Source organism: Coenobita brevimanus, chromosome 70 (genome assembly GCF_032717465.1).
Source record: "Coenobita brevimanus isolate Jiangsu-jjx chromosome 70, ASM3271746v2, whole genome shotgun sequence".
Taxonomy (NCBI): domain Eukaryota; kingdom Metazoa; phylum Arthropoda; class Malacostraca; order Decapoda; family Coenobitidae; genus Coenobita; species Coenobita brevimanus.
In genome coordinates this window covers 51,786,999-51,813,752 of record NC_137023.1, presented here as the reverse complement: position 1 = coordinate 51,813,752, position 26,754 = coordinate 51,786,999, and the positions used below count along the sequence as shown (strand labels likewise).

Sequence of the window (26,754 nt, the reverse complement as noted above, 5' to 3'; positions counted from 1 at the left end):
TGACTTGCGAACCTTGTATTCTGTTCCGGATAAGGTCAGATGATTCTCTCTCTCTCTCTCTCTCTCTCTCTCTCTCTCTCTCTCTCTCTCTCTCTCTCAGTGTAATCCAGCGCATCAGAAAGGTTATAAACTATGTTAGCTTACCTCTAATAACATCGTGGCCAAGATTTAGTAACTGCACTTTATAACGCTGTGGGGTGGATGTGGATGTGGTTGAGAAGATTAGGAGAAATACACTGAGGTGGTTTGGACATGAGGAGAGAATGGAGAATGAAAGACTGACTAAGAGGGTGTATGTGGGTGAGGTGGGAGGAGGGAGAGGGAGAGGTAGACCAAGGATGAGGTGGAGGGATGGAGTTGAGAGGTATATGAGGGAGGGGGGGGGTGAGTTGGGGGGAGGGTAGTCAAATGGTGGGTGACAGAGCGACTTGGAGGCGTTTTGTCTGCGGCCACCCTTTGCGGGATTAGGGCGTCGGGCTATAGATAGATAGATAGATAGACTTTATCCAGACATTTTTATTTTTTCGGAGAACGGATGCTAAGAACACCATAATTATAGGGTTTGGCAAAAGTACTTCTTGGCTGTTAAACTGCAGACACACCTTGACCAAGGTAATTCTAAGATCACAATACCTATAACCTGGGATGGGGTCAAATACGTATTTGTATTTCAATTTGCAAATACACAAAAATCGATATTTGCATTTTATTTGTATCCGAGAATTTTAAAAGCTGCATATTTGTATTTGAATTTGTATTTGAGCCTTGTAATTGCCATATTTGCTTCAAATACAGTCAAATACACTCATAAAATTGCTAATTTTACATGCCATTGTGATAAAATTAGTCAATAGTGAATTTTACTTTTCTTCATAAATAAAAACTGGCATAATTGGCATCTTGTCTACCACTCTCAGTCAGTCAAGGGATAAAGTACAGCACTATACTTCTCAGAATGTGTTCCAAGCCTGTTAGCCTACGTTGAGTGACTGAGAGACTGAGATCAGCACCAGAAGCCAGCAGTCACTCGTAAAGCCAAGATGTCTAGTACTGTATTGAGATGTTTTGGACCTAAGCAGCCTGGTTCTCTAGCCAGTACATCGTTGAGTGTAATTATTATCACGAGATTGCATTTGTATCTGTATCTGTATTTGAAGTTCCATGTTCGTAGTTGTTGGTATGATACCTGCATATGTATTTTATTTGTATCTGAAGCTTCATATTTGTATTTTATTTGTATCTGATGATTTAGAAGTTTGAATATTTGTACCTGTATATGTAATTCGCTGCAAAGAAATTAACGTATTTGTGTCCGTATTTGTATTTGGACACTTGTATTTGCCCCTATCCCTGCCTACAAAAGTGTATGAAGTGAACAGTTTCATCATCGTCATCATCGCCATCATCATTATCATCATTAAATTCTCAGTAACATGAATAAAATGAATGAGATCCTCAAACAAAAAGAATAGAAAATAAAAGCAGAAAAAGCCAGGATAAGCCGTTTTCAAGTGGCATAATTATGTCGCCGGCATCCCGCAACATGGACAGATTACAAAACTAAGAGAAACATTTATGACCAGTTGTTCGAGTAGCGAAAATGAGGCAGACAGGATCTAGACAGAAGAACAGACCACAACAGCAGCAAAATGAATTACGAATTGTTTTCCAGCAGTGAAAATGAGGCTGGCAGGATTAAGAAACAACAGCAGAAAATATACGAAAAGTAAATGCAGTCATGAGCTGTCTTCCAGCAGTAAATATTAGATGGGCAGGATCCACAACAGGAACGGAACACGTTGTGAGTTGTAGGCCAGCAGGATACTGATAGGGTAATATCCACAGACATAAACAGGCGACTTGAAAAGCAGGATAAAAAATTACGAGTGATTTACCAGTACTATGAAGTAGGTGGGGTGGATCCGGAAACATCAAGACGTGAACTCAAACACAGAAGAAACCTTCATTGCCGCCTCCCAGTAGTAAGAATTATGTACATAGAATTCAGACCAAAACAGCAAATCACAAGAGCAACAAAAAGAATCATGGACTCATTTCTGGTATAATAAAATCCAGACACAAGAACAGCAAAACACAAGAAAAACAAAAAGAACCACGGATTATTTTCTGGTACAATAAAATCCAGACACAAGAAAAGTAAACCACAAAACCCGAGAAAAGGATAATCAAATTTTTCCCTAGTAAAAGAAAAGTAAGGTGGGTAGAATCCTGAAACAGGGACAAGTGAGCATACTGTAGACTCTTTTCCAATTTTATGAATTTAACTGGTAGGATCCAGAACGATAAAGAAAAAAAAACTATAGAAAGAAAAACCGTCATTATCCTTCCAAATCTATGCCAAATCACTCGTAATTCCTCCATTCAGATGACCTACTTTATATTCTAATCTTCCACATTTTTCTTGGTGCGTATCCTCTGAGTTATCAAATCATTCATCCATACCCCACTACTGACGCACTGCGTATAGATTCGTGCAATATGGCATGTGACAGTCCAGTCATGAGCGCTACCAGATACCCGTGCAGCACGGGGGAAGGCGTTGAAAGGTGGCAGAACGGATACGACTTCGTCTGTTTTATGGAAACTAGTTTGCTGACTCTCAGCAATCATCACACTAAGTACGAGTATATCGGTAAAATCTGTACTCCATGGAAACCGTTACCCCTGGGGTAATTCGTGAATCCATTTCTGAGAACCCCTGCTTTAGAAGATTGCATTTAGTTTTGGACAGATTTCTTTGATCAGGAGTTGATGTAGTCTTCAATATAATATTCATTCTCAGTGGTCTCTCTTCAGCAGATTGAAATAATCTGTTCACTGCAAGAATAAAACCAAAAAGACGTAATCATAGTAAAGTAACTATACTCACATCTTATCCCACCCATCCCGTTTACAACGCCAGATAATATTTACGAAGTCGACCGTCCTTAATTACAAGGAACTGTACCCGTTATAAATTCTTTGTTCCTAATAAAATCATTGTGTGACTTTCCCTCGCCTCATTAACGAAGCAATGGCGTTTACTGAAGAGGGGGAGGAACGAGAGAAAGATGGGTAAGATTATTAAGAAATCAGTTCGTTTGAAAGAGGCGTAATGAACCAGCAAACATAATACGGAATATGTGTTGAGAATAATTTCGACATTATCATCGTGATGGTAGAACCTGACAAATTTTTCTCACTAATTCCTGGCGATTTTATTCAGCAGAGAAACTGAACCTTGTTAACGCTGGGGTGTGTCGCTTCGGCTTTGTTGTGTGTGTGTGTGTGTGTGTGTGTGTGTGTGTGTGTGTGTGTGTGTGTGTGTGTGTGTGTGTGTGTGTGTGTGTGTGTGTGTGTGTGTGTGTGTGTGTGTGTGTGTGTGTGTGTGTGTGTGTGTGTGTGTGTGTGTGTGTGTGTGCGTGCGTGCGTGCGTGCGTGCGTGCGTGCGTGCGTGCGTGCGCGCGAGCTTTCTACTCCCAAGGCAATTGCAGCAGTTGGGAATTATCTCACTTACAGGAGAGCCTGAAAAGTCCTTAATCATTTAAATGGGGTAGGAGTGACTTTTGGACCTCTGAGTGTTACAAGCTGTTCTTACCAACCCTCTCAAGATGTATAAAATCTTAAGTATTCTATTCTTGCTACTGCCAGACATCTTAATTGAGCTTAGGGAGTGACTTGACGACCAGTGCTCCACCACTTTCTTTTCACGGTATTTTATGGAAACTGTTCAACTTTTACGGCGCACCATTTCCGATAATTAAATGATATGGCGTTGCATCAGATATATATTTATATTCCTAGATCCCTACGTGTCAGTTCGCTTAATAAATAAACCAGAGATATTTGTTCCCTTAATAATAAATAGGTAAAATATTATGATTAGTTTACATGGACGGTAAGTCAAATTTCATCCTTTCCTCGAATTACATTAAATGATGGAATAAGTGAGACACCTGCGAATGTCTTAATACACACAGTCACAATTACAAAGAGCTACATGAAGTAGTTTTCCAGCAACTTTAGGCAAGATCTTTTGCTGTTCGTGTTGTGTGTCATGACTTTCACCATGATGTTTTTATGTATTTCGTTGTTGCTTCTACAAGGTGCTTGTTTACCAGTATTGTGAGTGACTTTACGAAGTTATTAACTACGATGGACGTTTCCTATTTTGAATGAAGTAGATGTCATCTGTAACAAAATATTTTAAAAAGGTATTCTCGGTCTGAAAAGATTAATGTTGCAGACAATATTCCACAAAAATATGTTGCACTAGAATGTAACAACATGCATAAACTTGGATAATCTCTCAAGTCAGTATATATCCAGTGACATTTTTCTTAAGGTCACCTCCATTCTGATATGCTGTAATTCCATGAATCCGACGCACTGTATTTTTAATATATTAGTGTGCTACTTTAATACGATTTAATTCAGTAGTGGCATAGGCAGTTTGTAGTGAAGAACCTAACAAAGCTACATCTAACACCTTTCCTTCGGAAAGTCTCTCTTAAAATGAAGTCGCCTGGATATTCAGGTAAAACTGAATTTAAAAAAAAATATATATATATATATATATATATATGTTCTCTCGTCATATATATATATATATATATATATATATATATATATATATATATATATATATATATATATATATATATATATATATATATATATATATATATCAATCATCCAATCCTACTACATTGCCCCGTGAGGAGCGTATATTTTAATATATATATATATATATATATATATATATATATATATATATATATATATATATATATATATATAATATATCAGTAGCCGTGTGTGTGTGTGTGTGTGTGTGTGTGTGTTTTGGGCAGCCGAAACTACACATTCAAATCGCACCAAAACTGGCACAGAAATAGCATAAAATCCGCTGATGTGAAAAAACTTGGTCCCATCACGATTGAAAAACTTTTACTATATTTAATGAGCGATCACATTTTGACCAAACAAACGCCGCTCCTGGCGCCCGGCATAGGATCTCCGTAGAATTTTTTGCCCACAGGTACAACTAAAGTATTTCGTACCTGCGTTCGGACAACTTGGGTTCCATTCCCGAAGTTGCAAATAACAAGATCAATTTGTTAGTTGCAAAAAATCCAAGTGACAACGTTAGACTAGAACAGCACATAAACGCGGGAGCCCTCCGCAGGAGCAAGTGTGAGGGGTCCGAAGGGCCCACGAGCACTTTTTCCTTAACTAGAATCTCCACTGCCGTTTCCTCCAGCTCTATCGAATTTAGGTACGACTATATTACATATTACCAGCATATATGTCATTAGCTATTATGTAGTGTGTTATATTTTAGTGTCCTGACTTAATGGTGACAGTGAGGGAGGAGGTGTTAAATCGGTAGAGAGGCGGCCTGCAGCCCTAATGGACTCAGTTTCAAATCCCGGCTGGGGCAGGGAACAGTTTAAGGATTTGAATTTCATAAAGCAGACTTTACTGATCTACCAGAAGACTCGCAAACATGTAAAAATACCCCCGCTAATACCAGTACACCAGTCCTGTAATGGACAGCCCTAGCATAAATTCAATATGGAAGGTGGATGTTAGCGCCGAAGTTATAACATGTGGAGGTGTGTGGTTTGTAGAAGGGCCACTGGGCATTGGGGATAGGCCCTGAGGCATTTGCCCAGAGTCAGACACATTGAAAAATATGAAATCAACCTGGTATGACTCACTCTCAACTGAATAAAATCATCTGGCTTTAGCTGGATTAGAATATTGGAGTTCTGCAGACAATCAGAACCTTAATATATCGTAGTCCAAGAAATTTAAATGATGCCTGACTTTAAAAGACTGAAATTGTGGCCTTTCCTTTTCTTTTGGTGGCAATGCACCATGGCACGCCAAAGCAAGTTTCTACTGCCCTGACAAAAATCCCTAGCTCCTTACAGTCCAGTTGATGGTAAAATGTAGTCAGATTGGAAGGTCGATTTGATTAGTTCCCAAGTAGACTCATTCCTACCCCTGACTAATGGTCCTTCCACACGATCAGTGAGCATTTGTGGCGACCGAGCACGCTCCTCATCAGTTTCGAAGCATGGCGACAAAACACGCCATAAACAGTGGATCTGAGGCAGGAATGGCGCTTCAGTTCGTCACGTCTACATGATAATTTTCCAAGCATTTTCCATTACTACGTTCCATCACCACAGCTGGCCACTGATCGTGTGCAAGGGCCTTAAGGATCATCGAATTTCATGAAACACACCGTAGTCTTCCAGATGAGAGCGTGGTTCATTTCATTCAGGTATAAACAATCGTACCAGTGTTAAATGACAGGGGTACACGAGCGGTATGCCAATTTTTTTTCAACTAGGTGATTTTCTTTGAGCTAGACAATAAACAGTTTCCTCCGTAAGCTGTAATAGAATACGAAGCGACGTACTAAAACCGAGAGCGCCAAGACGTGATCCCGCCCAGGACGGAGTTCGGCGAGGTATTGTTTTTGGTTTTCTTTGTTTTTTTGTTTGTTGGCAACATTACGGAAAAACAGCTGAATGAAATTACATGAAACTTTCAGGCTACGTGGGCACGGGTTCCAAAAGGAAGTGATTAAATTTTGGAGGTAATCGAGTGACCCTGAAAGGTCAAAATCAAAGTCATGGATTTTCAGAGAGTTATACCTTGAAACCGGTTGAAGATGGAGGTATTTACTATTATCACATACAGGAACTCCGATATGGGCTTTCATTTGGCACCAAGACCATTGACCTTGAGTGAGCTTGAAGGGTCAAAGTCAGGTCACAAATATTCAAGGGGTATAACTCGAAACTGGATGCAGACAGATATTTACTATTACCAACTTACAGGAAGTCAAATATGGACCTTTAATTAGTACCATGACATTTGACCTTAAATGACCGTGAAAGGTGAAACTGAATGTTACGGATATTCACGGGGCTATGACTCGAAACTGGCTGAAAATAGTGATATTTACTATTATCAACATATAGGAAGTCGCATATGGGTTTTCATAACCTTTGATCCAAAGTGACCCTGATGGACCAGAAGCAAGAACACAGATTTTCAGAGGGCTATAACTTGAAAACGGTTGAAAATAAAGATATTTACTATTATCAACATACTGGATAGGAAGTCCTATATGGCCTTTCTTTTGGTACCATGAATGAGATTTCATTTGGCACCTCGACCTATGACCTTGAGTGACCTTGAAAGGTCAAACGCAACATCACGGATTTTCAGGAATGGCAGTACTGTCTCTATCTATCTATTGCCAGACACCGTAATCCCTTTAGAAGTGGCCACAAACAAATCGCCTCCATGTCGCCCTCTCCCCCCCCATTTCACTGCCCTGATCCCAGCTCACACCCCCCTCGACAGTACCAATTCAGTATTTAACAGTGATAAAATAACTGCTATCTGGCGAGGTTTGTTGTGCCTGGCACCATTTGTCAGAGTTAATTACGAGTAAATAGTATTCCTTATTTTAGGGTGAGGCCAGCAACTATACTGAGAGATCATCTACGTTCAGCTTACCTCACATGCTTCAAAAACTATCGTCAGAGTCAACGAGCCTGCCTTCTCCTTTTCCATAAAATCTTCAACTACCGTATACGTTCCCCATCCCACACTAATCCCAACAGACCCACGCCCTCTAAGCTACTATCCGAGACTCAAAGAAGGTCGGAGTGAAATTTCGGAACAATTATGAACGTACAGTGTAAGACAAATGACCGCTCTATCTGCAGGACGAAAATGACCTCAGGTAATTAGAGGGAGCTGTTCGGAGAGGATGCGGATCTACTATCAAGTTGGCTGGCATGGATTATAACCTTAACTGAGAAATCGTAACTCTTCTTATTGCTACTGCTAGACGACGTTATTGATCTTGAGAATGAACTTTTGTCCTTTAAGCTCTTAGTTCGGTGACGTAACTGTCAGTCAATTATTTCTACATGCAGACAATTTTATTCAGCTTTGGAGGAGTTATCCATATCGTTAACAATCACTTTCACCACTAGAGGTCTCTCCAAATTTTAATGGATTGTCTAGTGGTGGCCTGAGTGAAGTGAAAGAGGCGTCGTACGTTCAAGTGGTACGTGGTTAAGGGTTAAAAATAACCTCGGTACATACAGACGTCTCCAATAGGGCTAACTGAGAGGGTACGGGGACCAAAGAAGAGGGCCAAAGGGTGACAGAGAGGAGGAGGGAGGTGCGGGGGAGAGAATTAGCAAAGTTTGGGGAGACTGGGAAGCGGTGATGAGGGGTGACGGGGAGAGGACATCAAGACTTTATGGTGGGTGAGGAAGGAAGAGAGAAATGTTGCTATTTTTTTGTGGCGGGATGGGAAGAAAAGGCAGCTAGTTTAATGATGGGAGAGACGGCAAAAGGGAAAGGTACCTATTTTTTATATGTGGACGGGAAGGAAAAGAGAAAAGTTACTATTTCCATGATGTGAGGGGATGGAAAGAGAAAAGTAGGTTTCCCATGGTAGGAGAGGAAGAGACATAATGCTCTTTTAATTGTGCGAAGGGAAGAAAGAAGAAAGTAGTTACCTGTATTGCGGAAAAGGACGAAAAGAGAAAGGTAGCTGAAGCTATGTTGGGAGGCCCGGGAAACGAAATTGAGTTATTTTTATGGTGGGAGGATAAGAAAAAAGTAACTATTTTTAAGGTACGAGGGGAAGAAAAGAAAAAAGTAGCTATTTTCTATGGTGTGGAGGAACGAATAAAAAAAAAAAAAAAGGCAGTTGTCTTTTAAGGGGAGAGGAAGAAAAAAAGTAGACAGTTTTGTGATGCGAGGGAAAGAAAAAAAAAAACTATTTTAATGATGGGAGGGGCAGGAAAAATAAAGGATTATTTTTTTTATAGTGGAAGGGAAAAACGAGAGTATATACATTTTTTAAGTGGTGAGGAAAGAAAACAATTATATCTACCTTTTTATGGTGCAAAAAAAAAAAAAAAAAAAAAAAAAAAAAGAGAGAGAGAGAAGAGTAGTTATAGCTGTGTAGTTTATGATGTGTATGGTGTGAGAGACAGGGATCCTTTACACTGAAACAAATGCAAGCAAATATGTGTCCATACATTTTCCAGTGAATTTACTCGATGTTAAAATAAAAAAGTAATAAAAAAAAATGATTCGGTAGCACTCACAAAAGCAGAAGAAGATCGCTTAAAGACTGCTATAATTTATATGACTGTTAAACTGTTATCGTGGTCAACATTTTTCATCATCATTATCATCATTTTTTTTTTTCCATCACAAATGAGTGTATGAGATCTACTATACACAGTGGAACAAAATATCATAGTAACATGGGAAATTTAGCTAAACTTAAATGAGTCACACATTTCTTCACGCATCATTTAAGCCTTCCCGATACTTTGCCACATCTCACAAGCACAGCCATGCAAAATATGTACTTGATCTGATTTTTCTTTCTCTAATTTTTCACTGTGTATCAAACAAAGGTTACCTCTCCTCTCTGTACAGATGTCACACTCCACACCCCATGCTTATTTCATGCCACTTTGTATTGGAGTCATTTCAATTATGTACTTAGCACTGCCCGTTGATTGTCATAGGAATGCATAAAATATTTCTCTGCACCGAGATCTTGCTCATGTATTAGCTCCGTACTCTATCTAGTATTACCTTCAAGTGATTCTACAGCGACTGTCAAGCCAATGGTTTCCCGTAACCCAGAAAACCGTTTACTACGTTGGATGGTAAATATATTACCAGTAAATAAATGGCTGGTGGTTCGGCACGTTAAACAGCTCCAGCCGAATGTTACCCATAAAGGTTTACATTCGAGTGTTATTTAGGGCCTGATCCCCTTAAAACGTCGTTCAAGGAAGAGCAACTGATCTCTCGCATTAAATGTCTGAATCCAGTAAGATAGCCACAGTCCTCTATGCTCCTGATGAGACGATAAATGATTGAATAAACGAATGAATTTTGAACTGTCTGGTGAGAAAGTAAATAGTACCGCTACTGTAACTGTTGAATTCATCTCATGCTATCTAGGCTATCGTAAAGTTGCTGTTTTTGATGTTGCAATCCCAGGCTTATCTGGACGTGAACCCGCTGGCTGCAAGTTGCAGTTACTTTTCTCCTACAGAGCACCATCCTCCTTTCAGTGAATAAAGCGTCGAGGAGCATTTGTAAAACCGGGCATTTCTACTGCTTGGTTGTATCGTTGCCACAGCGTCAAGGCTCCCCTCTCCAGCACCCATCAATAGGTTGCTAGTGGTAAACGAGCTCATTAATTTAAATGCATGGAGCGGTTTGAACTCCCTGATAGTGACAGATTATAAAATGACTGCATATATAATTTACCGATTTATCAAACACGCACTACCATATGATTAGATTTCCCAGGAACGCCACATTTAAATGATTACGCCAAATAAATAGCATTAAGCGTTATATAGTTAGGTAATATTAATAGCAAGGCTTTGCTGCAATGATCTCGTCAATTTCACGCCCATATAAGGGGTAATTATGAGTGCTTTAGTTAATCACTAGTGCAGGGACAAAAGTGGGTCAGTGTATCTCAGTTACCCTTCAGTGTGACGACGTCCTTTTGTATTTTGTTCTTACTGTAACCAGATCACATTTCTTACAGGTTTAGCGAGATCTTTGGTGGTGAAAAACTTAGACGCAGTCCCTCGGACAGATCTTTCATAATGAAAGAATTTATGGAGTTGTCTAAAAGTTGTGTGTATCAGAAAAGAGTACTTCATGAATACCTGCTGCAGAGCCGTGTAAAACAGAGAAGTTACCCACGACGCACGACGTTAATGTAGATTAAGATCTATACAGCAGTCTGGGGAATAAACATCAGTTATAAAAATAATTATTCTTTTATACATTTGTTGTTCTCTAAAGATATCAATAAACCTAATCCTTAATGGGGATACTAAATGCAATTAGTAAGATTGCAGGTAAAAAAAAATATTAGGTATTAAATGCATCTTACTGGTTAATGATGTACTACTTATCTACAGTAATTAAATCATCTTAGCAGTCTCAAGTTGAAGTAGATTAATGATATGTATTGTCGTTAAACTTTGAAGCACTTTTTTCTCAGCGATTTATTCCATTTTTCATTTCGTCATTTCCGTGTATACAACACGTCTGTTTAATATCGATTATGTATGCCTCAGTAACATAAAAGAAGGTATTAAGATGTAACAGACAAATAAAATCTTTGAGGAACACGTGCTGCAAAGATCAGTATCCGACCCTTGAAGCGATAATACACAACAGGACACATATGTATAATCCAGGTACACCATCAGGATCTCATGACTCTTGGCTAAATACAGTTCTCTGGTGTTTGCTGGAATTAAAAACTAGAATTGTCCCGATCGTGAGAAAGTTAACAGATATTGCCACTAACTCCTTCACTCTGCCAGATCTGTAGTAGGCTGAATAAATTGACTTGGTTATAAGTGCAGTAACACACTCAGAACATTTAGTCGTACTGCAAGAATTACGTATTTTTCCTTAAATGTGCATCAGCCTGATATAACGAGCAACAAACACACGCTCAACAGAACTTTCCTTCTTTTTTTATTTTTTTTATTTTTATTTTTTTTTTAAGGCAAGCCAAGGGTAGGCTGATTGTATACTCGAAACTCCATGTCAAATACCTGAAGATAGGGCAAACTGCGTAGTTCAATCAAGATATTTTGCAGACTGTCTCCATTATATGCCATAAATGTTTTGATGCTAATATCACCGCCTTTCCATAATACTGGTATCGTTATCTGGAGGAAACTGGCAAGGCTGATGTATGAATAACAGTGGAACTTTAATATGTTAATTTTTCTGCAATTAATTATGGACTTGACTGCATAAATAACGAAAAAAAGACACTGCTTATAACTAGTACTTTCTGTAACCAAGTACTGGATGCATGACGAAAGTATACGATAGTGGGAAGTGGCTGCATGATCTGGCACAGTATAGCATGACGAAAAACTACACGGCATGGCAGACGATACGACACGACGCGGCACAAATGAGCCCGACCTCACGACAAAAAACACTGACAGGACAGCAATGGTCAGAGCGTAAATGACCAGACGACAAAGCAAAGGGAGAAAATAACACACGATTATGATATGCTGGACGTGGCAGGAGCGAAGCGGACTCTTTAGTAGTTGATATTACTGCAAGCTGGGGAGACAAATAAGCAAATGAGTAAATATGTAACTTAACCCTATCATGGTAAAGATAAATTTTGTGTTCTGTTTCACTATACACCAGAAGACTATTTACACCTGAGGGTGAGTATAGCAGCTTGAGAATATAAAGGAGAGAGAGAGAGAGAGAGAGAGACAGAGACAGAGACAGACAGACAGACAGACAGACAGACAGACAGACAGACAGACAGACAAAGATTAACAAGCTAATTAACTGATTTACTGATACAGGGAAAAACAAGTAATTAATTTCTTCGATTCAACGCCATCTTTCTAGTATGTACGAGTATGTTACCGGCGATGTGTGAAACTAAGGTATTGTATAGAATGCCTGGGCGTTCTATAGAATGTCGAGCATTTTTTGGCAAAGTGTAAAATAAGCTTATTTCATTCAGACCTTATATACTTTACCTAGGGATTTTAATAGAATCCCCATGTATTCTATACAATGTCTAGCATTTTTTTTTTTTTTTTTTGGGGGGGGGGCAAAGTATAATATAATAGACAACAGGGGGCTGCGTTAAGGTTAGACTGGTATAATCTAGGTTAAGTATAAGTTAGGTTAGACTGGGTTAGGTTAGGTTAGGTTAGGTTAGGTTAGGTTAGGTTAATTTACAGTAAAAGAACGCTGAGCTATTAAGCGTTTATCTAAATTAATCTAACCTTACTAATCTTACGAACCTAGCCTAATCAAACCTAAACTTAACCTAGATTATTCCAGCCTAACCTAACTGCAGCCTAAATTAACCTAACGTAAATGAAATGACTGATTTCACAGTTTACCTGTTTGCTGCAGTTCGGTCGTTTCACACTTGCCTAAAACAAACTCGATATTCTACACTAAGGAAATGTGTAGAGATGATTTTAATTCATACCTGGTCTTAAAGATTTAGGCATTTTATAGAAAACCTAGGCATTCTATACAATGACGGGTTTCCCACTTTCCCGGTTACATACATATTTTATTCTTGCGATCATCGTCCACTACAATCTTAATGCTCTCATGGTTCTAGCAAGTGTGTTATTCCAACCAAAGCCAGGCGATTTTTTTTTTTTCTGCTAGGAGTGAGTGGTAAAAGCTTGAGAATGTTGATACTGACACCACTGACCTCCTTACAGCTGGGACATCGTTATTATTCTATTACTCAAAGGCCAGACGGTTTTATTCAGCTGGAAGGGAGACATAGGAATCGGAGAGTGTGAACATGGCAATCATATTCTCATCACAGCAAGTGCCACTACTATCGCCAAGCTTTCCTGCATGTGTCGTTATTGCTTTCCACTGACTAACCAAAACTGAATGTCCTTTTTTTTTTCCACCATGTTCACCAAGCACCATCTCCTGAAAACATGGCAATAATACTTTCTTGACACTGAATATCATGCTATTGCCACCGAGCTCTACTGAACGCAAGATTTTTTTTTTCTTTTTACCACCTGTCTACATCTACTGAGTCTCCTATTAATTTCGCCACACTCTCCAGAATCAGACATTATTTACCGTCACCATAGGTACAGTACAACCGCTCTTACCACCCTGTTATTCTCAGAAAGTTCGCTAGGACTCACTACAGATATTCATTCCCTTACTTCTACATCCCCTAAGTAATCTGTTGTATTCGTCACAGTAGTATATTCCCATCCAAAGTATTTTTTCCACCACCAAACATCCTGCATGTTATCAACAATTTCTCCTGTACTCTACATGACTGCCTTCACCACTGGCCTACTTCCACACAAGCTTTTATGATTCTTACCACTAAAAACTTTTCTTCGTGGCAGAATTTCCTGGAAAGCGAAGTTATTATTACTTTTTTTCAAGACAGCCATAACCCACCATATTTTTTTCCTCGCCATAGCCCTGCTCCTACCAAGCATATATTTCAGGATAGCCATGCTTCTACTAAACCTTAAATCTTCTACATTTACGTACCTATCTATCTATCTATCTATCTATCTATCTATCCATCTATCTATCTGACTGTCAATCATATTTACTCGAATATATATATATATATATATATCGCATAGATAGATAGATAGATAGATTTAAATATGTTTTATACCCACCCACACACACACACACACACACACACACACACACACACACACACACACACACACACACATAAAAGCAGTGATCCACATAACGATTTTCCCTCTAGTTATTGCATTTTTGTTCTCCATCAAACTTCTATGAATGTGGCACTTTCCTCCCACAATCTGATCTTGCTAAACATCGTTCTTTTACTTACACAAACTGCTGTGAATGAGACAAACGTTTATTTTTCCAACAATTCCTGATAAATAAATAAATAAATAAATATAAATATATATATATATATATATATATATATATATATATATATATATATATATATATATATATATACATATATACATACATACATACATATATACATACATACATATATATATATATATATATATATATATATATATATATATATATATATATATATATATATATATATATGATACTGCTGAAAGTGTTTTTGTTTACGTTAAGCTTTCATCAGTATGATGCTACTATTTCATAACTGTCCTATTCCTGCTTGCAAACTGTTATTTAACCACTTAATGGACATTGTACTGCTTTTATCACGCTTTCCTATACGAGACACTTTTTCCCTGAACATTTTATTTTCACCATACTCGTATCAACTTAATATGCTCCTTTGATATTGGACACACCACCACGAATCTTCCTACGTTTTCCCCATGCTCTCATGAACTTACTGGCCATCCTATGTGTCAACAGACCACTGAGTTCAATAGCATTTCTTTCGCCATAGGCCTGCCTATACTAAGCCCTTTTTGAACTAACCTCGTGCATTTGAAAAAAATTTTTTGTCTTAACTGAGACCTTGGGTAGACCAGGCCTAGGTATTAAACTTCTAAGTTGTTTCACCCTCAGTATTTCTAAAATTGGTCCACATGTGTTGGAGTGACTGCTTTTACGCTATGCAGCTTGTAAACAAAGGAGGCGCCCATAGTGGGAACGCTAAGGAATCGCTTGAATACGAGCTATGGTTAAAATATGATCTTTCAGCCGTTAAAGACTTTTTCCCATACGTCCTACGTTATTTTGCTGTAACTGTGTCACTTGCTGATGCAACTGAGTCACGTGAAGAGTGGTGGCATATACGTGAAAACCTATGATATAAGCAAAAGGCCCATGGTGATGTGTGTCATTTATAGACAGAAAGTGGCCAAGTGTACAGAAAACCAGAGCTGGGGTTTGTTACGGATTACCTGTTACAGTATCAGCTTGCCCCATTAAAGAACACCTGTATCACTTGCCTGCTGCTCAGATGCCATTTGTCCCATGCTCTGATATTGCCAAAAGAGTAGAGACAGAGCAAGGACACCTAATGTCATGCAGGCAATAACGAAATTTAAACTACATCATCAAGACTGTATTTAAGGGTAACTCCAACATTTCGATAAGTATCCCGAAAGCTACATAAAAAAATCATCCTGTGGTACCAATAGGCCTAAGAGAATGTAAAATACGTCATCGGAGTGAAGTACATTGACCTTCAGTTACTTACAACAAAACTACCTTGAACGTTAAACCAGTTCCACCGTAGTCCTACTTCCACTGAGAATAGTATCACAAATCCAATACTACTATTTTTGCTTGTACCCTGTTGAATCTACTGCTGGTTTTTATCATTATCATCATCATTTTCTTCATTGCCATCATCATCATCCTCATCCTCGTTATCATCATCATCGTTATCATTATCATCATCATCATCATCATCATCATCAATTGTTACATTTTTATTTACCCTCCTATTATTTTTGCCATAATCCTACCTAGTCTCCTACTATATTTCCACCATCATCCTGCAAAGCCACTTATAATGTTCACCATAGTCGGGATAACTCATTCACTACAAGGACGTCTTTTATTTTTATTGATTTTATTTCAGTCATCGCCGGACGATTTTATTTTCCTGAGGAGAGACTTTTCGAACTAGAGGATAAGACACCATTTATCAATTCCTTCCCTACGAAATATCTAACCGAACTTGAATTAAATTGTCTAGAGAGAGCAAAAATAATAGGTAAAATACGTCATTCCATTGAAGTTGTTAAACCTATTACTTAACACAGTTTCCGTGTGTGTGTGTGTGTGTGTGTGTGTGTGTGTGTGTGTGTGTGTGTGTGTGTGGCCAGTACACTAAGGCCACATCATAGTCTCGTATCACCATACTCAGGGATATGGCCACTAACTCTAAAATTTTACAAGCGTAGGGTTTAATATTGTCCTACTAAACCTGCTATTATTTTCACCACAGTCCTATGGCACCTCCATTTCACCATCGTACAGCTGAATCGCCTAGTCTTTTGCAGCACAGTAAATCCCGCTAAACTCATAATGTTCACGTAGCCAAGTCATAGTTATCTTACAATTATTTTCATCAATGACCTCCTGAGCCTTCCTTTATCATCATCATATTCCTGATAAGCTTCCTATTATTTTCACCACAGTCCTGCTAAACCATCTCTTCTTTTTCCCACAGCTCTACTGAACCTCCCATAATTTTCACAATATTCAAATTACCTTCCTAAATACATTGTTTACCACGGACCCTCTATACCAACAACACACACACACCACAAACTCAGCCAGGAGACAGGGTGTGTGTGCTGGGCAATCCCCAGGCCCTGTCTTCCCACTTACCCCAGTCAAGCCAACCTCCACCAACCGGGCTACAGCAAGGTCCGGTCTCCTCTAATGAGGAGAGAATCAACAACAACAACGAACAACAATGAACTCAGTATATATCCATACCAACAACAAAGAACTCAGTATATATATATATATATATATATATATATATATATATATATATATATATATATATATATATATATATATATATATATATTCTGTCTGTTCGATTTGTCTGATATACCGTATTTGTCAGATATATTACTCGCTATAGTGTCTGACGTTTTTATCCCAAAATACATTAAAGAAATATATGTATTGTACATTTGTCTCGTGATATCTTTTTGGAAATATATCTCTCAGACACATTTGTATCGTATATATTACTGTCTGGTATAACCATGGTCTTCTAAACCTCTGAGCTGGCATATTCATGCTCTAATAATTGAGTTTTGATCTATTTCTGTCTAGCACCTGTTTCCCAGTGCTAACACATTAATCAGATGCGTTATTTTGTTACACCTTCCGGCAACACGACATATTTGTGAATTATTCTTGATACTTTTCGAACAATTTTCTTCAGATATAAGGAGGTCTTTACAGATGGAGATATTGGACACAGTACAGCTCTTATTAACCCCTTCATAACCAGGCGATTCACCCAACCTGAATAAAATCGTCTGGTATCAGGGAAGAATAACCTATAAAACGACCTCATCGCAATAGTGTTTAAAATCTGAAGTAGTTACATCCTGTAACAAAAGACCATAAAAAATTCTTTTCGGTCTCCGTCCTGAGGATCTGTGAAATGTCTCCTGCATTGGCTGTCTTCACTACGGATTTTTAATTTGTCATGGTCGGCACCGCTCCCCTGTTACGTTCCAGCTAACCCCAGATGACACTGTTCAACTGAGTGAGTTACAGGAGCCTGAAGGAGTTATTACTTAAATCATTACGATTCTTTCATTATCGGAGCAACTCTTCTGTACAGTAACATCTCTACTGTGCATGGCAGCTTTTAACTACGATTATTTCCCTATATACACTAGATAGATAATACAGAGAGAGAGAGAGAGAGAGAGAGAGAGAGATTTATGTAACGCCTGTATCTACTTGAGTCACCTTGTTCTCGTCTCACAGAACTGGGTTACTCTCGCAAGTAAATACTAAGTCTTGATTGCATGAAATCTGGCAGGCCTTAGTTATGAGGTAGGAATGAGTTGCCCTGGTTACTCGTCAAATCAGCCCTCTAATCTGATAACACCTGGTCATCAACTGGGCTGAAAGGAGTTGGCGATCCTTGTTAGATGGAAACGAACTAACTATAATTTTGGTTATTTTACTTCTTGCATTAGAAGTCAGGCAGCAAATACATACCAACGATAAACACGTTCCATCTTCGTTGTGTGCTTCTGAAATTATCGTAAAGAACAAAAGGAAGTTTGTATACCGGTTCCAATTTAAGGTGTCATCTCTTCTTTCCTGTTGCGTATTACATGCTTATTTTTTTTATACCCTAGACGATTTCATTCAGCCTAGGAATGTCCTCAAATTGAGCGGGTTATCTTCATTAACCTCTTTGCTTGTAAAGGTTTGCCGTTACTTCCAGTAAAATCGTCGGTCCCGGCAAAAAAAAAAAATAATAATAATAATAATAACTGAATAAATAAATAAATTAATTAATTAATTAATAACATTAAAAAACACGTCATCGGTTCATGGGGTTAATCATTCAAGCCTTTCACTCACTGCCATCCTCTCTCTCTCTCTCTCTCTCTCTCTCTCTCTCTCTCTCTCTCTCTCTCTCCTTGATATCATACAAACCTGATATGATTTAGCCTGTTCATTACGAGGACATCATATGCAATTTATTTTTTGCTACTGTACCGCCAGAAAATTTTATCATCTTAGGGGAGACTTTCAGAAATGAGGAGTTGGATTTAGCCATAGTTAACCCGCTTCCCCCCGTGAATGAGGCCTTGCCTAAGTTGAATAAAGGAGTCTGGTACATGGAAAGGGTAACGAATAAAACACGAATACATGATAGTGATTCCAGGGATAATTATTAGGCGACTGAAATTCTCTAATCTCTCATTGAGGTATTGGTGACATTTAATTTCACTTGTAACATTAACTAGACGTAAAATCATCATCACATTCTTGAATGCTGCGCTGTAACACGAGACTGACACTAGATTACGGTGCTAGTCACGATGAAGTGATGTAAAAAGGGTGCAGAGCAATAATAGTCTTAGTCTGCTGCCACTGAAATATGGAAAAAGGCTGCAACCACTGAGATATGGAAAAAGGCTGGAAAAGGACGAAAATTCCAGCCAAGCTGAATTGAATAAACTTAACCCATTTGCTCCCAGTGTCATCAGTATAGGACAGAGCTGGGCATTATCAAAAGTTAATAAAGAAGGGAACCCCGGGATAGGGACCTATGTGATTTGCGACCATGAGCCGATAGGCGGAGGGCGGAACGCTTAGTGCACTTCAGACAAAATCCCTCGCAGAGGGACTATGGGAGCTAATGGGTTACGTATGCTATGTAGTACATTGCTCTTGACTGCCTGACAGCATAATGAGTGCTAGTCAAGAAGTGCGATAAAAAGCAGCTAGACTATAGTATGATTCTGCCACATCAACGACTGGAAATGGCTGCAAAGAAACGGACATCCCCACCAAATTGAAGTGAACGAGCTATGTTATGTGATGTAATACAAAACTCGATAATGACAGCATCATCTCTTTTTATACTGCATTCCCTTTTGCTACTGCGCTTACGGACAGGGAACATTAACCCCTTCAACCCAGTGGCATATTTTTCACTATATTTTTGCTATGTCTTGACTTTTCTATTTAGCACTAGGGAGATTTTTTCAAAATATTATTTAATATAACCTTCATTAACTCCTTCAATCAAACAACGTTCTTTTCATAATTTTTCATATGTCCAGACGATTTTATTCAGCTCAAGAGACTTTTCGATCAGTAACGACTTAAAAAAGTCTTTATGAATCCCTTCATTTAAATTCCGTATTTTTCATTACATTTCATGTTGTGTCTGTGCGATTATATCGAGTTCATGAGAAACTTGTCAGTGTGTTGTTATTCCCCTTCACTACAAGAGGTGCACTATAAGCTCAGTATAAGTGCCTGGAGGTAGCAAGAATATTAGTGAAAAGAAATCGTCATCTGGCTGAAGGGGTAAAGGTAATTTCAATGCCAGACCAAGAATGAATCCATCCCCTCCACTAAAAACAAATAATGAATTTGAAACAAAAGGCAACAAGTGACTCAGAACTCGGGAACCGGTGGCCCGATTGGACTGGAAATTGTTTTTTGTTTTTCAAGTTAAGAGTATTTTAAAAGTACCTTGCTCTGACAAAAATTGCGCTACGTTGCGCCGTTTTTGCTGTGTTACGGTAACAAACACACACACACACACAGAAATCGGATCATTATAATACAGATGTTTACTCATGAGACCAAAGAAACTGTTTACTCATGAGATCCGAGAAACCCCTTGAATTCCAACTTTTCAAGGGAATGTATCGAGGGCTTCAACTGACATACTCCACTATGAAATCGATTTAAAGCACTCGGAATTTGACACACAAGAGGTATGAGTTGTTTTTCACTTTCAGATGTTGACTGCGCGCGCGCGTGCGTGCGTGCGTGTGTGTGTGTGTGTGTGTGTGTGTGTGTGTGTGTGTGTGTGTGCGTGTGTGTGTGTGTGTGAGAGAGAGAGAGAGATTATAAATATTTCGGCTCAATTATTCTTCTGTTATTGTTAAGTACTTCACCAGGAATGCTGAAAATTCCCGCCAACATGAGATTTTAATGACAGGCTTATATACCAAACCCTCGCTCGCTCGTCACGTGCTCACAAAGCGCACTTTATCGGAGCTTTTTCTTTTAGCTTAGAAAAGGCGTTTGGAATTGGATGGGATACATGTACTGTAGTTTTCATGAATACCTTTACTAATAAAGGTCCTTCCTAAGCTGAATAAAATCGCCTGGTGGTAACAAGAATAAAGCTGCAAACATATGCTACATCATCGGATTGTTCATCTCGTCATTATCGTCATTATTATAAATTTTTTCCCCATAATAGTGTGAATGCGGTGAACAGGATCGTTCGTAGTGATGGAAGGGGACACTTTCACGTGGTAGCATGGATATAATTGATCAGCTCATCTGTCGGTTGTTTAAAAAAAAAAAAATCCTTGAGTCCTTCTTTATATCCCGAAAAGAGGATGGTGGACTAAAAAGCAATATAAGCCTCCAGTCCACCGGGTTTACGTTTCAGATGAACCTGAGGTTACAGCTGTTACTGATACTAAGAACGTTTGTTGTTACAGTCATCATCCTAACCCTATTTCCCACACCTGTAAATGCGGTATGCTGGATTTGTCGCTGTCCTAATCATCATCCTACCCCTATTTCCTGCACTTGTAAAAGCAGTATGCTGGATTTTTCGTCTGAAATTATCATCCTAACCCTATTTCCCTCAAGTAGCTATTAATGGGGTGAGCACATAATAGAAAGGAACAAAAAAAATAATGAACATTACTTCCTAGACGAAATGGGCCACACATTAAGTGAATCAGGTCTCAGGAATATCAGTATAATGAAGCTTAATTAATGCCTTTAATGTAGTATAATTATTTTAAACTGAAACAAATACAAGACAATTTTACTCAAGTTAAGAAACACACCTGGGAGTGGAGAGGTAATGACGTTTGTACTTAAACCTCTGCAGTTCAAAATTCCTCTCAGAGTTAAAGACGGCTAAAAAAGAAAAAAAAGAAAAAGAAAGAAAAAGAAAAAAGGAAGAGGAAGAAAATATGCCAACGGATATCTGGCATTCTTCCTTTCTTAAGTATGTATTAACGCAACCTCAACTTCCTGTTAAAAAAAAAAAAAAAAAAAGTTAAATGCATTTGAACACAAACACAAACGTAGAATTCAAGGAGATTACGTGAGCAGTCTCGCTTACGCAAGACATATCCGCTATATTTGTGTACAGTATCGGTATTTACTTAGCTTAACTCATGCATATCATTCATATGTATGCATATAATTTATCTGGCATTTATTTTCCCAGTTACCTGTAGTAGCTTGACTGCCACATGATACTAAACTGGAGAACACTTAAGAGAAGGAATACCTCCACCAACGCCAGTAAAATATACCGGTATGACTTATCAGACAAATATAATGTAGTAAACATTTATGATCTCACAGTCAATTAATTTTACTGTCTTAGTCCTGCGTTTATCACAGTATCAAAGAACGCATACCTTCGCCAAGGCAATTTCGATTTATTCCTGCACCCAGATCCAGATGCAAATAAAAAACTAATAAAGTCCTATTTAACCCATTGTCCACCTATTCACTAGATTTCACTGAAATCCTTTTACAAACATTTTAAGATACTGTACCTTGTACACAATCAGACACAGGTGAATACAGTACATAAACTCCGACCAGCTTCGGGGCCATACGTACAAATAGACAGGGAAAATGTAAAACATCTATTTTTAACTACGCACACAATATATATATATAGATATATATATATATATATATATATATATATATATATATATATATAGATGTGTGTGTGTGTGTGTGTGTGTGTGTGTGTGTGTGTGTGTGAATTTGTGTAACCAGTGATTTCATGAAATCCCTAGGGACTTCGTGAAAGGAGCTTAAATTAGGTTGGGTTAATTCAATTAAGGCTGCGGTTAGGTTATGCTGGTGGTTAAGTTTATGTCAGGTTAGGCTAGGTTAGGTTAGGTTAAATTAGATGAATGATAAGTTGATAAGCGTGCATGTAAATCAACCTAACCTAACCCAACCCAACCTAACCTAAACTTAACCCAGATTATTCCAGCCTAACTTAACCGCAGCCTAAATTAATCTAACTTTAATTGACACAGCCTAATGTAAACTCATTTCACGAATTCCCTAGGGATTTCATGAAATCACTGGTTACACAAATTCCTTGTAATATATATATATATATATATATATATATATATATATATATATATATATATATATATATATATATATATATATATATATATATATATATATATATATATATATATAGATAGATAGATAGATAGATAGATAGATAGATAGATATAGATAATAGATAGATAGACGCAGAAGTTGGCTGATAATAGTTCCATTTCCCTCCCACAGGTACAGTAGCTCCCAAAAGTATCTTTAAAAAAAAGTACTATACATTCTGACACAATGGACGATGTATCTGATACGTGTTGCATGACATGGCAACAAAACTGGCAGCCCTGCATGCTGGGGAGTGGTTGCCATACACCTGTATCTGACCTGGGATTGTATATACCGTTTTCTAACTAACGTAATACTAATCACTTTGTCATACGTAGATATATTTGATGTTATTATGATGACAAAGACTAGTTTTAACATAGGCACGGTTAATCTTTCTATGGTTCATCAATAATGCTTTCACGAGTACCAGCACAAGGCTATCATCACTCTAGATAAATAGTATACAAGCTTTCCCAGAACTGATATATTTTGAGAAAGTGTTTATATAATATCTGTGATTATGACTCGGAGATATATGACACCCAGTATAATATGAACGGCACAAAAATATTAGAGAAACAGGTAGAGGTAAACGAAATGTAAAGACAGTAAATTAACCTAAATGAAACTAATCCCCAGAGCAGCGAATAAACCCATTTGTCACTGATACACCAGCCGTATTGTGGAGGTGCCATGCGAGATTCAGTCATATATTGGACATTATGTGTAAAATAACTACAAGGTAAGGTTAAACACCAACGATACCTAACCATGCGTACCAACCGCACCGAGACGACAAGTGGCCGGGAATAATGTTTCATTCTGTTCATTTTGTCATTCTTCGCACCACACCACCACACTTTAAAGATACTTTCGGGAGCTACTGTACGTGTAGAAACCAGAGGCGAGTCTACAGTAGGCCAGAATATTTCAGGGTTAGAGACATACCGGTATCTAAAATCTTGACAGCGTTACGTTGTCGACCAAACCTCTAGTCACCTCTGGATAATGCAAACCCAGGCACAAGACAAAGATCTTTATTGAGACAATGGTGTTTTCGTTGGAAAACACAATATAGAAAGCTGGAGGTTTGATGTACTGCACCATCACCAACAGCTAACTTATCGTGTGAGTTTTGATGTTGGCGCTCTTCAGCCACCGACAACTAAGCAATAACACACAATAATTATTACCGGTCTGTGCTTACATCGTTTTTGGTATCTTTTAAATTATTGGTCCAGAAAGAACACCTGAAAAAGGTCGTGAAAAGTCAATGGATGCCTCGAACGTATAATGTTCATTAGAGCTGTTGCAATGTATGAATTGATGCACTGTACATGTTAACATCATGGGTAATTAATCACTGACCTAAAATAAGCGTTATTAAGAATAATACATATCAGCATGAAACAGGCATGCCATATACTTACATTAACTTGGCAGAAGATAATCCCCAGCATATTGTATTAAACAAGTGTGATAATTTAGGGTACAGGGAGCATAATTATCTTGTACTCTTACCTGTGAGAGCCACGTGCGTCCAGAGGCAGAGAGCGATGGACGCCATCTTGCAGCGGTCGCAGGACCTCAACGGCCCTGGCTTCCTCATCCTTTCCGAAGGCGTCTGACTCAGGTGAACTGTCCGATCTCCGCCAGCCCTCTCTGGGGTGCCAACCCCTCCCACCCTGCTCGAACGTGACAATATCCACACTGTTCTCCAGAAGTGCACTGTATTTCTTCGGTTCGATTTTACTGCGTTTATACACAGACGGCACAACAATGATCGGAGTCTTGCTTTGAACTACTTTGTCTGTCACACAGAAATGTTTAAATTTCTCCCCCACCAAGATACGGTTATATCCTCGTCAGTTTTCCTGATAGCCCGACGTTCTCACTTAATAATATTTATCTGGCTAAGTTCCAGTCTAAAGATGCTTCGTTTGGTTATGATACGACATCACGACAGCGGCAATGCCTTTGCTCTTCAAGTGTTGTTGTGATGTGTTGTGTTAGGAGTTCAACCTGTGTGTCATCTCTCATCACAAACCACTCCACAGTGAGTTGGCCTAGAATCTGCTACTGTTATTAGAAATCACAAAACCTATTCTGAAAAATTGATTTCTACATAAATGAATGCATAATAAAAAATACATATTTAATGTTTTGTGTTATCCTGGACTAGTGAATTCATTCATTCGTCACTAAATATTAGTGTTATATGTATCTTGAAATTAGTGTCAGCAAGTTTGTCGGCAGTGTTTTGCAATGCATTTGTGTCATAATATCTTGGAGTTTCATTTAATATATACAAGAGCACTGAACCCCAATTTGCGGTAAGGGGTGGCCTGCCACCAAAAAGGAAAGGCAGGCAGCAATGGTTGGTGTGGCGGAGCAACGCAACAGGAATCCGCACAACACGACGGCCCAGAGGACACTGGTGACTGACTCCGCCCACAGGCCAAGGCGACCTAGCTGGCGCCACCCTCCGTTCCGCCCCTGCGGCGCTCCTCCCCCGCCCCGCCCACACACCGCCCCGCCCGCGCCACACCTGCTCGCCGCACCTGTGCAGCGCATATGCACCTATTCACATCGGTAAAAGATCTGACGTTTCTCCAGAAAAATGTGGATCTCGAGAAATAAGTACGGATGTGGAAACAGGAGTATTTTACGGATGATCCCTCAGGCATGCCCCTGAAATCTTACTTCCAATTATCATTCCTAGGTTTTATTCTTGGCTTACACATTACCTTAACTCACAGGACTAAATTTGCCGTGAACCTGAGTAAACATTCACAGAAGAGAGTGAAGACTAGCAAAGCTCAAATATTCATTAAATAAATGTAGCGATGGCATGCTTAGTGTTGTGGTCTTCTTGCTTGAACATATCAAACTTGATTAATGAATCTTAAGAAATCTATCTCTCTGATTATGTATCAATGAATCTGTTTAAGGCCCTGCGCCGCATCCTGGGAGGGCATCAGCTAACAGACCTCCAGGCACCTCTGTCCTTATTCAACAACGCCCCTTTCACCTACTACGCACCAGGTTAAGTATGACCACACCTGTACCCAACCCACTTTCCAATTTCTTGTTATAATGAGTCATTCTTACAATGTATCTAATGCCGCGTCTCTTTAATCACTTTTCCCATCACCAACACTTCCACCAGTACCGTTCCTACTTCTTTCAAGTCTTCCTTCACCAACTAACTCCCATCTTACAACTCCATTTCCTTCACATCAACTGCTGATCAACTTCCTTTTCTTCAAGCTTGAGTTATCTCTCTAGCAAAGCTCCCATTAGTCATATTTCTCTTCCAGAACCTTCCATCATTAACCAACTTTCTTTTATCAGTTTCATTTCTCTCCCTTAAACTGTTCGATCAATATGTCAACTTTTTATTTTTTTTTTATCTTTCCCCTTCCATCATTAACCAGACTCCCTCTCCAAGTTCCATTTCTTTCCCTCAGTATCCATACTCATTTTCCAGCTCCATTCATCTCCCTTCAGAAACCATCATCATCCTGATTCCTTTTAGCATCTCCATTTCTTTCCCTCAGTATCCATACTCATTTTCCAGCTCCATTCATCTCCCTTCAGGAACCATCATCATCCTGATTCCTTTTAGCATCTCCATTTCTCTCCCTTGAAACCCCTCCACCACTCTATAAATAACCTTTTCTAGCTTAATTTCTCCCCCTTCCATCTTTAACCATCTTCATCTTTTCA

At 38.7% G+C, this 26,754-nt stretch overlaps 1 protein-coding gene across 1 annotated transcript in view; it reads right to left on the bottom strand.

The window, feature by feature from the left end:
* LOC145406445 (lachesin-like) overlaps positions 1-24,660 on the bottom strand; it is a 478,282-nt gene extending 453,622 nt beyond the window's left edge. Inside the window, exon 1 of the mRNA XM_080277600.1 lies at positions 24,547-24,660. Within this exon, the coding sequence (XP_080133726.1) occupies positions 24,547-24,634 (88 nt within the window). The 5' untranslated portion in view covers positions 24,635-24,660. The remainder of the gene's footprint in view (positions 1-24,546) is intronic.
* Between the last annotated feature and the right edge of the window lie 2,094 nt (positions 24,661-26,754).